Genomic DNA, 17,634 nt, shown 5'->3' with positions numbered 1-17,634 from the left:
ATTCTACAAGTACGTGAAGAGCAAGAGGATAAAATGTGAGAGAATAGGACCAATCAAGTGTGACAGCGGAAAAATGTGTATGGAACCGGAGGAGATAGCAGAGATAATTCATGAATGCTTTGCTTCAGTATTGAATATGGAGATGGATCTTGGCAATTGTAGGGATGACTTACAGCAGATTGAAAAGCTTGAGTATGTAGATATTAAGAAAGAGGATGTGCGGGAGCTTTTGGAAAGTATCAAGTTGGATAAGTCACCGGGAGTGGATGAAATGTACCCCAGGCTACTGTGGGAGGCGAGGGAGAAGATTGCTGAGCCTCTGGAAATGATCAATGGGGACAGGAGAGGTTTTGGAGGATTGAAGGTTTGCAAATGTTGTTCCCTTGTTCAAGAACGGGAGTAGAGATAGCCCAGGAAATTATAGACCAGTGAGTCTTACTTCAGTGGTTGGTAAGTTGATGGAAAAGATCCTGAAAGGCAGGATTTATGAACATTTGGAGAGGCATAATATGATTAGGAATAGTCAGCATGACTTTGTGAAAGGCAGGTCGTGCCTTATGAGCCTAATTGAATTTTCTGAGGATGTGACTAAACAATTGATGAAAGTAGAACAGTAGATGTAGTGTATATGGTTTTCCGCAAGACATTCGATAGGGTACCCCATGCAAGGCTTATTGAGAAAGTAAGGAGGCATGGGATCCAAGGGGACATTGCTCTGTGGGTCCAGAACTGGCTTGCCCACAGAAGGCAAAGAGTGGTTGTAGATGGGTCATATTCTGCATGGAGGTCGGTCACCAGTGGTGTGCCTCAGGGATCTGTTCTGGGACCCATGCTCTTCATGATTTTTATAAATGACCTGGATGAAGAAGTGGAGGGATGGGTTAGTAAATTTGCTGGGATATCGATAGGATGGAAAACTGGGCTGAGAAGTGGCAGATGGAGTTCAACCCAGATAAGTGTGAGATGGTTCATTTTGCTAGGTCAAATATGATGGCAGAATATAGAATTAATGGTAAAACTCTTGGCAGTGTGGAGGATCAGAGAGATCTGGGAGTCTGAGTCCATAGGACACTCAAAGCTGCTGCACAGGTTGACTCTGGTTAAGAAGGCATACGGTGCATTGGCCTTCATCAATCGTGGGATTGAGTTTAAAAGCCAAGAGGTAATGTTACAACTCTATAGGACCCTGGTCAGGCCCCACTTGGAGAACTGTGCTCAGTTCTGGTCGCCTCACTACAGGAAGGATGTGGAAACTATAGAAAGGGTGCAGATTTACAAGGATGTTTTCTGGATTGGGGAGCATGCCTTATGAGAATAGGTTGAGTGAACTCGGCCTTTTCTCCTTGGAGCAATGGAGATGAGAGGTGACCTAACAGAGGTGTATAAGATGATGAGAGGTATTGATCACGTGGATGGTCAGAGGCTTTTTCCTGGGGCTGAAATGGCTAACACGAGAGGGCACAGTTTTAAGGTGCTTGAAAGTAGGTAGAGAGGAGATGTCAAGGATACGTTTTTTTACGCAATGAGTGGTGAATGTGTGGAATGGGCTGCCGACGACGGTGGTGGAGGTGGAGATGACAGGGTCTTTTAAGAGACTCCTGGATAGGTACATGGAGATTAGAAAAATAGAGGGCTATATGGGTAACCTTAGGTAATTTCTAAGTAAGTACATGTTCGGCATAGCATTGTGGGCCGAAGGGCCTGTAATGCTCTGTCGGTTTTCTATATTTATATCAGTAAGCACAACTGTGCTGTACTGTTCTATGTACCTATGTGCAGAGACAAAAAACAGCCCTCTGCCAATGTCCTTCCCGCACAGAGCGTACATCACTGCATTGCTCTAATCGTGGTTCCTGCAAGTCCCTGAATTTCACCACTCTGCCCCAGTGGCCCTCCTTCCGCTGCTAAGGCTACAACTTTCAGAATCCCACCCTAAACTTTTGATGTGCAAGGACCCCATTGGGAACGTTTTGCCTTGTGCCACTGCAGAACTAGGTGTTAGTCATGAGTACACATAATGTGGAATTCAGGAGAACTTGTTTTCCACCCAGGACATGGTGAGAATGTGGAACTCACCACCTCGGGAGTGATTGAGAGGGAAGTGAGAATATAAAAAGAGGGTGAATGAACTCGAGCAAACATGAATTGAGGTACTGAGCTGATGACTGAAATGGAGTGGAGTAGGATGAAGGTTGTTCGAGAACAAAAGCTAGTATTGGCCAAATAGTTTATTTCTCGTATGGGTTCTATACCTTTTTCTTATCAATATGTATGAAACAACAGAGAAATCTTGAGGTCCGAGTCTACAGATCCCTCAGAGTTTCTGTACAAGTTGATAGGGTGCTTCAGAAGACGTATGTTGTGTTGGTCTTAATTAGTCAGCGGATTGAGTTCAAGAGCTGTGAGATACAGTTGAAGCTCTATACAGCTCTGGTTAGACTACATTTGGAGTATTGCATTCAATTCTGGACACCATATTATAGGAAGGATGTGGAAGCTTTAGAGAGGGTGCAGAGGTGACTTACCAGAATGCCGTCTGAATTAGAGAACGTATCTTATGAGGAAAGGTTGAGCAAGCTAGGGCTTTTCTCTTTGGAATGAAGGAGGATAAGAGGCAATTTGATAGAAGTGTATAAGATGATAAGGGCCATAGCGTGGAAGCCAACACCTTTTCCCAGGGCAGCATTTTTATATGACTGTTGTGAAAAGCCTCATGGCATTTTGTCAAGTTATCAAGGGGACACACTTTTAAGGTGATTGGAGGAAAATATAAGGGGGGTGTCAGAGATAGGTTTTTGCGCTGAGAGTGGTAAGAGCATGGAATGTGCTGTCAGGGTTGGTGGTAGAGGCAGATATATTAGGGACTTTCAAAAGACTATTAGATAGGCACATTGATAAAAGAGAATTAGAAGGCTATGTGGGAAGAAGGGTTAGATTAATTTTGGAATAGATTAAAAGGTCGACACAACGTCGTGGGCTCAAGGGCCTGTACTAAGCTGAATTATTTTAGGTTGTATGTTCTCTGCTCCATGTGACACAGCAGGACTCCAGTTTTTATTCACCAAGGTCCTGGATCACATGTTCTCTTTAATAGACTAAGAACTTGGCTCTTGTGTTCCCTTTCGATTCACTGGGGCACTAGTTCCCATCCTCTGGTTTCACTTTCTGGAGCCCTGGTTCCCCTCTTCTCTTTTAACTCAACTACTTCACTGTGAAGCTTATTATTACACCATGAAACATAAAAATCAAAGTAAATGTACATTAAGGCATTAGTATTAGTAACATGCCATAGTCTGGGAAATCTGTTAGACCAGCATTACCAATGTCCTGGTTGTCATCCGATTATCAGATCTCTATCCTGATGAAATACCGCAAGGCTTTTCACAATTATTATACAAAGCTTGGCACAATGGTAGCGGATCAGGCTATAAAGATCTTGGTTAAATAGGTAGACTTTAAGGACAGAGTATACAGGTGGAGAGGTTTAGGGTTATATTTCCAGACCTGAGCAACTGAAGGCAGAATGACTGATGGGGCAGGTCAAGGGTGGCGAACCCATGGCACAGATGCACAGATAGCATGTCCGACCATAATATAAAAATACATAATGATCATCTCTTCTGCCAAATGAAGAAGTAAATAATTTCTTTTAACAATCCGAGAGCACTGAGATGTTTTCACAGGAAATGCCTTGCACCAGCTTGATGCCAACTAGACAGTTGTAAGAACACATGATGTTGAATGATACATTTTGCAATCCTCACAGACCTGGTGAACATATCAGTATTTGGATAGTGAACGGTTGGATTATTTGGTAATGGCTTTGCTCTGCTTATATATTTTTTTCTGTTTGTGAGTGAATACAGGACACTCAGCAAAAATAACAGTAAATATATGTAACTTACTTCCTCCGTGAATATTTATTTTTCAATGTTTTAAAAGATTAATATTAATAATTTTGAACAGGTTTTCTAAAGTGCTGCATTTATTTTAATCTGTATTATACTTTTATTAATAATAAAACAATGAATGCACATAAATAAGCAACAGGACATCCTTTTTCCTTAAAATATCTATAATTATTGTTACTGATTTATTAATAAATGATAATTTTAGCTCAAAATTACCATGGCATGCAAGACAATTATTTCAGAAAATTATCACTCACTTGGATACACACTCTCAGAAAGGTTTGCCACCTCTATTGGTGGCATTAAAACTGGCAAAGTATAAGACAACAGAATTGGGGAGAGTCCAGACTGTGAAGTATTCCAGGGTCAGAAGAAATTACTGAGAGGAAAGTTTAATCATGCATGATAAAAATAATACATTAGATTTGTTGAGGTACAGTGGTACATAGGGAAACTGTTACCTTTAAGGAGTGCTGTTAGAATAGCCAAATCAATGTCCTGATGTCCCTCTGAGCCCATTCTGAAGACCGTAATCTGAAAAATGATAGGAGAGTTAAAGCTTGCTGTATTATTTATGGGATCTAAACATGACAACTATGGTAAACTTTGTTGAATCCATGAAGGAGATTACAAAACCATCAATGTCACCCATCTCAGATAACCTGTTGAGTTGGTGAAATAGCTGCATACACCAGAGTTGCTAACTCTTGTTAGGTGTACAATCCATCATTGGACATGCTTCCTCAATCATCTGCTCCCAAATGCTCTGCCCTCAAGGCATTCAATCTCTCCACCCTCAGCAAGGTCAATCAGAAAGCAGAGACACTGAATTGTGGTCAGTTCATTATTGGCTGTCAGTCAAAGAACCTGTCAGCCCCTGTAGCCAGCACTGGTAAAACTAACGAAGATGATAATGTTGAATGCCACTGATAGTTCTGCTTTCTGAACAAACTCCTGGAGATGAAGCCATTATCCTGGAGGCTTGACAACTCCTAATTTAATTTGGTTTGATGCACCCGGAATAAAATCTCACCCTCTGTTAACGTCTGGAACATCAGTGGATTCTGCCTCCTGAACTCTGTTGGAACTGAGCTGACCTGTACTGGACTCCATTAGTCCCTTTATAATCCACCTGGGATATCCCTGCTCATTGGAAATTGAGCCAGAGCAATTACAATTCATGATAGAATAGAAAGGAGGAGAGACATGGAGAGAGAAAATCCCCAACCTGTGGAGTGATTTTATTTTACAGAAATTATTTACTTCATCTTTTAAAATTCCAAGGAATATTTATTTCAATCCTGAAGAGGATAGCAGTTTAGAAAAATTTAAATTCCTATCAGGAGAGATGTTCTGAGTGAACAACAACCATTTATGATGGTGTATTGAGGCCAAATGTTACTACTTGTTCTGAATAGCAGAATTGGATACAGATGATTTCCACATTACAGTAGCTCAGATAACAGAAATTTGTTCTTATGAAATTCACAAAGTATCTGGGATACGGAATAAAAATTCACTCATAAGAAATGTATGTGGATAATAGCAATTAAACAAACCCAAATTGTATTTTTCCAACTTTTACTTTTTGATGCATGTGCACATGATAGGACTCCATGTTTAAAAAAAATTGTGATATGGACTGTTTTCTAGGAACCCAACATCCCTGTAACAGAGGCATTACCTGCAATGCGCAGTTTATGATGGTCTTACCTTTGAATCAAATGGTTAGGTTCAAAGTTCAAAGTAAATTTATTATCCAAGTACATGTACATGTACGTCACCATTTATTACCCTGAGATTCATTTTCTTGCAGGCATTCACAGCAGATACAAAAAGACACAGGAGAATCCATGAAAAACTGCACATGATAAAGACAGGCAAAATACAACAAACTGTACACATACAAAAGAAAAATAATATATAAATAAGCAATAAATATCGAGAACATGAGTCCTTAGTGAGTCCATAGATTGTGGAATCATTCCAGTATTGGAGTGACTGAAGTGATCCCCTCTGATTCAACAGCCTGATGGTTGAGGGGTAATAATTGTTCTTGAACCTGTTGGTGTGGGTCTTGAGGCTCCTGTACCTCCTTGATGGAAGCAGATAGACGAGAGTATGACCTGGATGGTGGGGTCCCTGATGATGGATGCTGCTTTCCTGCAACAATGATCCTTGTTAATGTGCTCAATGATGTGGAGAGCTTTACCTGTGATAGACAGTGCTGTATCCACTACTTTTTGTTAGATTTTCCATTCAAGGGCATTGGTGTTCCCACACTAGGCTGTGCTGTAACCAGCCAGTTTATCCTCCACCGCACGTATATAGAAGTTTGTCAAGGTTTTAGATGACATGCTGAATTTGCATCAAGTTCTAAGAAATTAGATGCACTGCTGTGCCTTCTTTGTAATGGCAGTGATGTGCTGGGCCCAGGCAGATCCTCTGAAATGATAACGCTGAGGAATTTCAAGTTGCTGATTTGCTTCATCTCTGATCCCCTGATGAGAATGGGCTCATAGACCTCTGGTTTCCTCCACCTGCAGTCAATAATCAGCTCTTTGGTTTCCCTGACATTGAGTGAGAGGTTGCTGTCGTGGCACCATTCAATCTCCCTCCTGTATGCTGATTTGTCACCACCTTTGATTTGGCCCACAACAGCTCGGTACAGAAACCTTAGCTGGCACTCCTGTACTACTGCATTTTCAGAGCTGCCTCTTTAGAGTTGACAATATACCCTCTATCCTCTACACCTGCAGATAGATGTAACAAATTCCCCGGGATTACTTCAAAGAAGAGCAGGAGAGTTCACTTGTGTATCATGGAGCCCATATTTGCATCCAAAATCAACAACATTAAATTACCAAACTCTAACACTACTACTTTGCTGCTTGTGGGAACTTGCTGCATTCAAATTGGCTGCTCTGCTTTGTGGACAGCACCCCTAAAGAAGCGCAGGAAGTGCTTTCCTGCAGAGCAGCTACGGAAAACACCTGGACTATAAGCAGGGACCAGGTTGAAGTTGCAGTTACCTCATGCCAGCTTGTCCAATAATATCCATAATCTTTCACAGCAGTACCATGCAGTAACTATAGTTCTAATTCCACTTAATGAAATACCACAAATCATTTGCAGAGCAATCAGTTACATTTTGCAAGTGCAGATGCTAATAAGGAGAACGAAAGAAAATAAGCTATTTCTACGGGCAAGTATTCAACATGAGACAACTAATTATTTTTATATGGATTTTGTGGACAATGGAATGAGCCCTTGGGCCACATTAGACACACAGCATGGAACCTGTTCAATATTTTATTGCTATTGTGTTACGATGTTAGAGTGTATATCTTTTGCAGTGTTAAATTGGTTCTGAAGAAAAGGCAATTATATTAGTTGAAACAGCAACTGCTCATTGTGTGAAGTGCAATGATAAAAGAGGAAATAAGTTTTATGACAAATTTCTTGCCTCTGAATGTGACACTTTGCAAGCATTTACACTTTTTAGCTATGGGAGGAAATGAAAATTCGCCGTGTGTTTATGTTTCTGGATGTCCAACAAATCTTACAGCCAATAAAGCACATCTCTAAATTGCTGTTTTGGCTATAATGAAGGATATACAGGCAGATAATTAATGCATAACAAGTTCCAACAAATATTGAGGCATCATAAATCACAAACATCAGGAAGTCTGCAGATGCTGGAAAGCCAAAGCAACACACACAAAACGCTGGAAGAATTCAGCAGGGCAGGCAGCATCTATGGAAGAGGAAAAACAGGCAACGTTTCAGGCCAAGACCCTTCTTCAGGACTGAGAAGGAAGGGGGAAGATACCTGAATAAAATGGTGGGGGGGAGACGAAAGAGGCTAGCTGGAAGGAGATAGATGAAGCCACGTGGGTGGGAAAGTCAAGGGCTGGAGAAGAAAGAATCTGATAGGAGAGGAGAGTGGACAATAGAAGAAAGGGAAGGAGGAGGGTACCCGGAGGGAAGTAATAGGCAGGTGAGAAGAAGTGAAAGGTTAGAGTGGGGAATAAAAAAAGGGGGGTGAAATTTGTTCCCTGGAAGGGGAAATCGATATTCATACCACCAGACTGGAGGGTAGCCAGATGGAATATAAGGTGATGCTCCTCCAACTTCAACTTGGCACCAGAGGGTGCCATGGATTGGCATGTCGGAACAGGAATGGGAATCGGAATTAAAATGTTTGGTCATTGGTAAGTCTCGCTTGTGGTGGATGGTGCGGAGGTGGCTGACGAAGCGATCCCCCAATTTATGGCAATATAGAGCTCTGGAGCTCTGGACACATTAGATGACCCCAGCAAATTTGCAGGTGGAGTGTTGCCTCACCTGGAAGACTGTTTGGGGCCCTGAATAGAGGTGAGGGAGGAGGTATATAGGCAGGTGTCTCACTTAGCATGCAGGAAGCGATCTCTGCAGAAAGCGGGGTGGGGGGTGGGTAAAGATACGTTTAGGGATAGGATTCCTTTGAAGATGGCGGAAGTTGCAGAGGATAATGTGTTTGATGGGGTGGTAGGTAAGGACAAGAGGGACTCTCACTATTATGGCAGTGGAAGACAGGGTGTGTGCGGATGTATGGGAAACAGAGGAGATGTGGTGATAATTACCTATTTTAGTGATGTTAATCATCTAATAAATGTTGGTTTTGAGACCAGGGAGAGTTTCCCTGTTCTTTAAAGTAGTGCTCTGGGATCTTATGCTCACTTGAGACCTTAGCTGGATGTTACCTCATAGTAGCACCCTCTTTGGTGTGGGTACTGAGAGAGGTGGTATTGATTAAAGTACAGCACAGGCAAACGTTAGCCTGAATTGTTCTGCTTGAATGCTTGGGGTGGGACTGGAGCCCCACTCAACACTAATGCTTCCACTGAGGCACAGCTGATAAAGCAATGAGTGGGCAGCAGGTGGGAGGAGGTTCACGTGGAAGATAAATACCAGCACAAATCAGTTGGGCTGAGTGACTGTGCTTAAAAATATTACACAGCTAATTATCTTCTTAACACAAGTGCAGATTCAGAAACACTCTCCTTAAAATCAGAATGCCATTAATGCTCTATTGACTGTCCAATTTTGGACCAGAGGCATACAGTGTTTTAAAAAATTTTTCTCTTGGGGTTAAAAAAACACTGATGCAACACTGCACTTGATGCATGAGAGTAGGTTATGTTGCACTTGTAATGTTGGCATATGTGAGTAGGTCAGAGCCAGTGATGAATTTTGACAGCCAGCTTTGCCAGGCCATTGGGTTGGCTGACTGACAAAGGTGTCAATCGTCACAGATGTTTCTAACAAGCAGAAACATTCAAAAACTTGGTTAGAAATAAGTTTTAAAAAATAACTTTGTAAAATGTTAATATTTTTCAAAAAATTGTTAAATCTTGTAGACACAAACATTTTGATAACTATAAAATTAAAAGGAATAAGAAATGATACCTTATAATTACCTCTTAGTTGTTCTTCCTGTGCATTCAAAATGAATGTGTTTGCTGTTCATTCCTGAGTTCTAACTTGTAAAGATTCAATAGCCGAACTCACCCTAAAGGATGACAAATTCAGCAAGTTTATGCTCGTCTTCTAAACTTCATGAGAGGTTCTGGGAACCTGCGCCAGTAATATCAGGACTTTTGCTTAGTGAGGAGATCCTGAACTTACTGGAAATCCATTGGCTGGGATCCAGGGGAGTAGATATGCTGGGAATTTGATAGGGAACTGCCTGCATTTCCCAGCATGTTCAAACCACTGGTTTCCTCTACAATGGATTGCATCTATTTGTGCTACATGATCCTTAGAATCAATGGATACTAATAGTATTTTCTCCTTAGTTTTATGCTATCTTCATAAGTCACTGGCCAGATGAACAAAAAAAAGAGCTTAGATACTTCAAATATATATGAAGAAACTAGTGAAAAAATGAGGCCTGCATTCGAAACATATCTCTTTAGTTAAATGAACTTGTTCCATGTTTGAAATTCAAGCAGAATTGTTTTGAAACTTTGGGTAATTGGCAGGTCTAGAAAATAAGATGATGAATCATTGTCCTTCGAAGATTGAGGAGCAAAATGCCAGTTGGATTAATAACTTGTGATGCAAATGTCAAGCAGGAATTTCCTTTCTATCATTTGAATTAATTAATCACTCTCTATTTCCATGTAATATTAACAAGCTACTTTGTTAATTGCAGGTGTATTGATACAAAGGATAGAGGGGCAATTAAAGGAATACAAAACAATTCAGCAGAATTGTCAAGGAAGACTAACCAAGCTGCTGCTCCTTTTGGTAGAGGAGAGATGATACAGCAATGACCTGATCAAGGGCTTTAAGATTATGCAACAGACACGCAGAAGATTATGAAAATGTTTGATTAAACAGACATACAGAAGTTTAAACTTCTGGGGGGTACTTTTGTTCAACAAACAGTGTGTATTCACCAAACTGCAGCCTGAGAGAGTTGAAATTTGAGCGTGGGTGATCAGCTCTGGGGAGGGAGTCCTTCTACCTGCAAGGATCCTGCACTTGCTCTAAAGCCTTCTCAGCTATCAGTTCAAGGTCATAAATTCAGGAGAAACTTCTTTACTAGAGAGTAGTGGGAGTATGAAATTCGCACCATAAGACCATGAGACAAAGGAACAGAATTAGGCCATTTGGCCCAATGAGTCTGCTCTGCCATTTCATCATGTCTGATCCATTTCCCTCTTAACCCCATTCTCCAGCCACCTCCCCATAACCTGTCATGTCCTGACTAGTCAAGAACCTGTCAACCTCCACCTTAAGTGCACCCAGTGACTTGGCCTCTACAGCTGCCTGTGGCAATAAATTCCACAGATTCCTCACCCTCTGGCTAAAGGAATTCCTCCTCATCTCTATTCTAAATGGCCGTTCCTCTATTTTGAGGCTGGGCCCTCTGGTCCTAGCATTCCCCACCAAAGGAATCCTCTTCACATCCACTCTATTGAGGCCTTTCAAAATTTGACAGGTTACAATGAGATCCCTTTTCATTCTTCTAAGTTCAATGAGTACAGGCCCAGAGCCTTGCAGCTCACTTGATAACCTTTTCATTCCTGGAATCATTATCACGAACTTCCTCTGAACCCTTTCCAATGTCAGCACATCCTTTTTTAAATAAGGTATCCAAAACTGCTCACAATACTCCAAGTGAGGCCTCACCAGAGCCTTATACAGCCTCAGCATAACACCCTCGATTTTATATTTTAGTCCTCTTGAAATGAATGGCAACATTACATTCATCTTCCTCACCACTGATTCAACCTGCAAATTAACATTTAGGGAATCCTGGACAAGGACTCCCAAGTCCCCTTGGGCTTTTGAATTTGCTGCCTGTTTAGAAAATAGTCTATGCTCTTATTCCTTCCATCAAACTGTATGACTATACACATCCTGACACTGCCCCCTCTTTGCCACAGGAAGTGTTTGGGGTGGACAACAGGGATGACGTGGGAGGAAGCTGGATAAACAAGCGAGGGATGAAGAAATAGAAAGGAAATGCTGAAAGCAGGAGATGAAGAGGGCTGAGGGGAGGCTTGGGTTGAGGAAAATAATTACCAGTTAGGCTGAGTGACCTGCTTCTCTGTGATACATGCCATGTATTTTATGTCGTAACTTACTTGTAAAGTTGTCCATCATTAGAAATTTACTTCTCTTTGGGAATTAACTACTGGCACTGGTTTCTTTCAATTAATACATTAATAATTGATATACTTATGTGAGGCAGACAAGTGCAGTTGTTTTTTATGTCGCTACTTAATGTGAAAAATGCTTTTAATCAGACTATCCATCTGGAGATATCCTCACTGTTTTTAGTGAGCCTGCTACATATAAATACACTGCTGTTGTTACTAACATTGGAGAGTAACTATACTTCAAATTTGAAAGGGCTGTTTTGAAAGAGATATAAAGGGTATGCCATAAATGCAAACCTCTTTCTTGACCTGCTAATCATTCTGGCACATTTTCTTTCCTGAGGCTTTCAGAATCCGTAGAGTTTGCTGCAGCAGCTTGATCTCAATAATTTATCAGCAAGATTGCTTTTAGTGTCCTATATATTTATTCCCATTAGCTGTGTCTGCAATGACTATTAATTCTGTAACACAGAAGGAATTTCTGAACTAGCATGTGATATATTTATGACAAACAACAGAGTTTTACCTGTGTGCAAAGTTGTGATGTGGATCTGTGTCACATGTTTAGGGAAATAGAAATCCATTTGATCACTGCATTACTGATGGCCTGAGGCTTTCAATGTATAATTCAACAATAAACCCTTGCACTTATATAGCACTTTTAATGTACTCTCTCAAAGTGTTTCATTGGACAAAATCTGACACTGAACAAACTAAGGTGATATTAGGACAGGATATCAGAAGCTTGAAGAAGTAAATTAGTTATAGGGATCTTGGAAGTACGTGAGGCGCCACAATTGGAGGAGGCAGAGATTTCAATTTTTGGAGTTGGGGGAGATTACAGCGATAGGAAGGAGTGAGGTGGACTAAGAGTAAAATATGGGTTTTGGAAAATCAGGCGCTGCCAGAACAGAAGTCAGCCTGTCAGAAAGGAATTCTACTTAATCGAGGGAGAAAGGAAGAGGAGAGTCATCCGCAGTACCACTGATGCGGTAGAGAGGGCCTCCAGATGGCTGTGGCTCAAAAGAGGGGAGCCATGGAGTCATAAGTAGCTAGCCGTCTGGACACAAGCTGGGGTCTGATCAGCCCCGGCTGGGTCATCTGGAGGAGGTTGTATGATGTTGAAAGACCCGAAACACCCGATGATTCCAGGAACATCACTGAAGATGTGTCCAGAAGCATCAATAGATGTATGTACACAGCTTACACCCTGAGTTAATCAGTGACAACCAGGAAAGACTGGGTGACAACCATGAAAAGAGTGGTGACGACTGGAGAGTCAGTGACAGCCCAGAGAGATAGCAATCAGGGCAGAACGGGCTGGCAACCCAATCTGTGTCCTCTGAGAGGAGGACCCCCACAAAAGCCACAAAGAATCTAAGGTAAAGATACCATCAGGGGTGCCCGAGAGGGGGGGAGGATGAGCACCCCAGTCGGATGGACACAACGACATCAGACCCAGGCAATGAACAAACGACGATGAGGAAGCAGTGTGCATATGGCAAAATCTGCAAGAACGATCACGGCCTGAAGATCCACCAAGCGAGGATGAAGTGTTTGGCGGGAGCAGGAGCAGCACAACGCGCAGGTGTCCAACCTGGTGAGACGAAGGAGGGGCCAGGCCTGGAGTCACCCCATAGTGCCCGGAACCTCCAAGTGTTGCAAACTAATCCCTCGAACATGAAGTCTAATAGGAGGCGGATCAAATGGCCTGCAGCTAACATGACTTCACTGTGGAAGCAGTTTGATGAAGATGTTAACCAAATTCTGGAGGCAACGGTGAAGGGAGGGGTTGATAGGGAGCTGCAAGCCATGACAACAATTATTGTCAGTATCACAGCTGAACGGTTCAGAGAAGAGGAGAAGGAAGGCTCCAAAACATCTTACTCGAAGAACCAAAGAGCATTGAGGATCCACAACATCAGGCAGGAGATGAAAGCGCTGAAGTCCCAATACAAGGAGGCAGGAGAAGAGGAGCGCATTGGCTTGGCCCAGCTGATGTGCATACTACGAAAGAAGATCAGGGTCCTCCGCCGGGCAGAGTGGCATCGGAGGTGGCATCGTGAAAGGGCTTGAAAACGTGCTGCCTTTATCGCCAACCCCTTCAAGTTCACCAAGGAGTTGCTGGGGGAGAAGCGCAGTGGGAAACTGGCCTGTTCGCAGGAAGACATAGACCAACATCTGAAGAAGATATATAATGATCCTGAAAGAGAGCAGGAGTTGGGAGAGTGTGACATCCTAATAGACCCACCTGAACCGGATGTGCAGTTCGACATGTCAGAGCTGCAACTAAAGGAAGTCAGAGAGGTCGTCCACAAAGCAAGGGCAAGTTCGGCTCCAGGACCAAGCAACACCTCGTACAAAGTGTACAAGAACTGCCCCAAACTCCTGCTGCGTCTGTGGAAGATCCTGAGAATCTTCTGGAGAAGGGGGAAGATCCCAGAACAGTGGAGAGTGGCTGAAGGGGTGTGAATCCTGAAGGAGGAAAATGACACCCAGTTAGATCAGTTTCGCATCATCTCCCTGCTGTGTGTCGAGGCGAAGATCTTCTTCAGTGCAGTTTCCAACCGGTTGTGCACCTACCTAGCAAAGAACACCTATATTGATACATCAGTCCAGAAGGGTGGCATTTCAGGAATGCCGGACTGTCTGCAGCACATCGGTGTGGTGACACAGCTCATCAGGGAGGCCAGAGAGAACAAGGGCAACCTGTCAGTGTTGTGGCTCGACCTGGCAAATGAATATGGCTCCATTCTGCACAAGCTGGTGCAGCTCACACTGACCAAATATCACGTCCTCAGCAGAATCAGAGACCTTATCGCTGATTATTACACCAACTTCAGGATGAGGGTCTCTTCAGGAGCAATTACATCAACCTGGCACAAGGTGGAGATCGGCATCATCACAGGGTGCACTATCTCAGTGACACTGTTCTCCCTAGCCATGAACATGCTCACTAAGTCTGCTGAACCAGAGTGCAGAGGGCCCAGAATGAATTCTGCTCAACGGCAACCACCTATCAGGGCATTCATGAATGACCTCACAGTCACCACAGAATCAGTCCCAGGCTGCCGGAGGATTCTGCAAGGGCTCGAAAAGCTGGTGGAGTGGACCCGGATGCGTTTCAAACCCGCCAAATCAAGATCGATGGTGCTGAGGAAAGGGAAGGTGGAGAATAAGTTCCGGTTTAGCATCTCAGGCACAGCCATCCCAACCATCACAGACAAGCCAGTCAAGAGCTTAGGCAAAGTTTTTGACAGCTCTTTAAGGGACACAACATCCATTCAGGCAACCTGTACCGAGTTGGATGGCTGGATGAAATCTGTGGACAAGTCTGGCCTACCTGGGAAGTTTAAAGTCTGGGTGTATCAGCATGGCATTCTTCCCAGAATCCTGTGGCCCCTCCTCGTCTATGCAGTTCCGATCTCGAGAGTCGAAACCTTAGAGAGGAGGGTTAGCAACCACCTCAGGAGATGGCTGGGGCTGCCAAAGAGCCTGAGCAACATCGCACTCTATGGACACCACAACAAACTGCAACTGCCCTTCAAATCCTTAGAGGAAGAATTCAAGGTAACAAGAGCCAGAGAAGTGCTACAGTATAGGGACTCAAGTGACCTGAAGGTGGCTAGAGCAGGGATCCAAGTGAGGACTGGCAGGAAGTGGAGGGCAGAGGTGAGGCTGTGTCACAGGAGGCTGGTGGGAGTGGTCACACGAGGCCGAGCTGGGCCAGGATCCTTTCCAACTCCCCAAATGGACACCAGAGGGAAGGAAAGGCGTCGTCTAGTTCAGGAGGAGGTGAGAGCAGTAGTGGAGAAGATGAAAGCCTGCAGGACGGTGGGAATGAAGCAACAGGGAGCTTAGACAAGATGGGAGAATGCGGTTGAGAGGAAAGTGACCTGGGCTGATCTTTGGAAAGCCGAACCACACCGCATCCAATTTCTCATCCAGGCAGTGTACGATGTGCTTCCAAGCCCATCAAACCTGCACACATGGGGCAAGGCAGAGTCATCTGTATGCCCACTGTGCTCCAAGCGAGGAACTCTGGAGCATATCCTCAGCGGCTGTGCAAGGGCACTTGGTGAGGGACGGTATAGGTGGAGGCATGATCAGGTCCTGAAGACCATCGCTGAAGCCGTCAGTGCAGGAGTTGAGTGGGCAAAGCAGTCCCGACCCTCCAAGCGGACCATTGCCTTTGTCAGAGCTGGGGAGCAGCCAATACCTGCCAAAAGAACATCTGCAGGCATTCTGTCCTCTGCAAGGGACTGGCAGCTGTTGGTGGACCTCAAACGGCAGCTGAAGTTCCCCAACCATATCGCAGCCACCACTCTGCGACCAGACATTGTCCTAGTGTCTGAGTCTACTAAGCAAATAGTGCTGCTGGAGCTGACAGTCCCATGGGAAGATAGCTTGGAGGAGGCCTTTGAAAGGAAGCTCTCCAAGTATGCAGGACTGGTCAGCAACTGTCAGCAGGCTGGATGGAGAGCAGGGTGTCTCCCAGTGGAGGTTGGTTGTAGGGGATTCGTAGCCCGTTCTTTAGTTAGAGCCTTCAGCATTTTGGGCATTGAGGGAGAGAGGAAGAGGAGAGCCATCCGCAGTACCACCGATGCGGCAGAGAGGGCCTCAAGATGGCTGTGGCTCAAAAGAGGGAAGCCATGGAATCATAAGTTGCTAGCCATCTGGACACAATCTGGGGTCTGATCAGCCCCGGCTGGGTCACCTGGAGGAGGTTGTATGATGTTGAAAGACCCGAAACACCCGATGATTCCAGGAACATCACTGAAGGTGTGTCCAGAAGCATCAATAGATGTATGTACACAGCTTACATACCATGTGTAAAAGTGCTTGAATATTTGAACAGGTCACTTACCAGTGACAGTACACGTCCGTGACAGTGACATTTGAAGAGGTATGCAGAGACACAAGTCAGAGGAGGTAGTGGGGAGCAGCGGTGAGATGGAACAGCAGCCACACTCACAAAACTCTGAACAATCCCACACAAACGAGGCAAGTGTAATCCCTTGTAAACCAGGTATAAGTACATGGTGATTCAGAGTAATTCCTTAAGTGCATCTATCTGCAATACTGCCAATGAATATACTTATGATTTCCCTGCACATCACTAATGTTCAACACTCATCTAATTAAGTATTTCTAGTCCTTTCTCTAAGAAATGACTAATAAATATCGCATTAAGTTTGGCTAATATACTAATAAATCACTTATGTTTATTTACATTAAAATATGTGCCTAAATTACTGGGAAAAAACCAACTGAGATGAGTGAGTTTTGCTGGAAAAATAATTTTGTATTGCGTATTTTGTTAGATATTACATAAGTACATAAGACCATAAGACATAGGAGCAGAATTAGGCCATTTGGCCCATTGAGTCTGCTCTGCTATTCAGTTATGGCTGATCCTTTTTTCCCTCCATAGCCCCACTTCCTGGCCTTCTCCCCACAACCTTTGATACCATGCCAATCAAGAACCTATCAAGATCTGCCCTAAATACACTCTTTTGAGCTGGACTCCACAGCCTCCCGTGGTAACAAATTCCACAAATTCAGCACCCTCTACTAAAGAAATTTCTCCGCATCTCTGTTTTAAATGGATGCCCCTCTACCCTGACGCTGTGCTCTCTTGTCCTAGAGTCCCACACCATGGGAAACATCCTTTATAATCAGTCTAGGCCTTTCAACATTCGAAAGGGTTCAATGAGATCTCCCCCTCATCATTCTAAGTTCCAGCGAGTGCAGACCCAGAACTATCAAACGTTCTTCATATAAGCCTTTCAATCCCAGAATCATCCTTGTGAACCTCTCTGAACCTTCTCCAAGGCTACCACATCTTTTCTTAGCTGAGGAGCCAAAAACTGTTTACAATACTCAAGGAACAGTGCCTTATAAAGCCTCAGCATCACATCCCTGTTCTTGTACTCTAGACTTCTTGAAATGAATGCTAACGTGGCATTTGCCTTCCTCACCACTGACTCCACCTGCAAGTAAACCTTTAGGGTGTTCCGCACGGGAACCCCCAAGTCTATTTGCATCTCATATTTTTGGATTTTCTC

General features: G+C 43.6%; 1 protein-coding gene across 8 annotated transcripts in view; it reads right to left on the bottom strand.

Moving 5' to 3' along the window:
- Positions 1-17,634, bottom strand: part of trpm3 (transient receptor potential cation channel, subfamily M, member 3) — a 539,467-nt gene that overhangs the window by 111,842 nt on the left and 409,991 nt on the right. For all 8 annotated transcript variants that reach the window (XM_063049027.1, XM_063049028.1, XM_063049029.1 and 5 more), the window contains exon 9: positions 4,373-4,445. In XM_063049027.1, coding sequence (XP_062905097.1) covers positions 4,373-4,445 — 73 coding nt within the window. The remainder of the gene's footprint in view (positions 1-4,372; positions 4,446-17,634) is intronic.

Source organism: Mobula hypostoma, chromosome 5 (assembly GCF_963921235.1).
Source record: "Mobula hypostoma chromosome 5, sMobHyp1.1, whole genome shotgun sequence".
Taxonomy (NCBI): Eukaryota; Metazoa; Chordata; class Chondrichthyes; order Myliobatiformes; family Myliobatidae; genus Mobula; species Mobula hypostoma.
The sequence above is the reverse complement of the archived record's forward strand: the minus strand, read 5'-3'. Positions and strand labels throughout refer to the sequence as shown.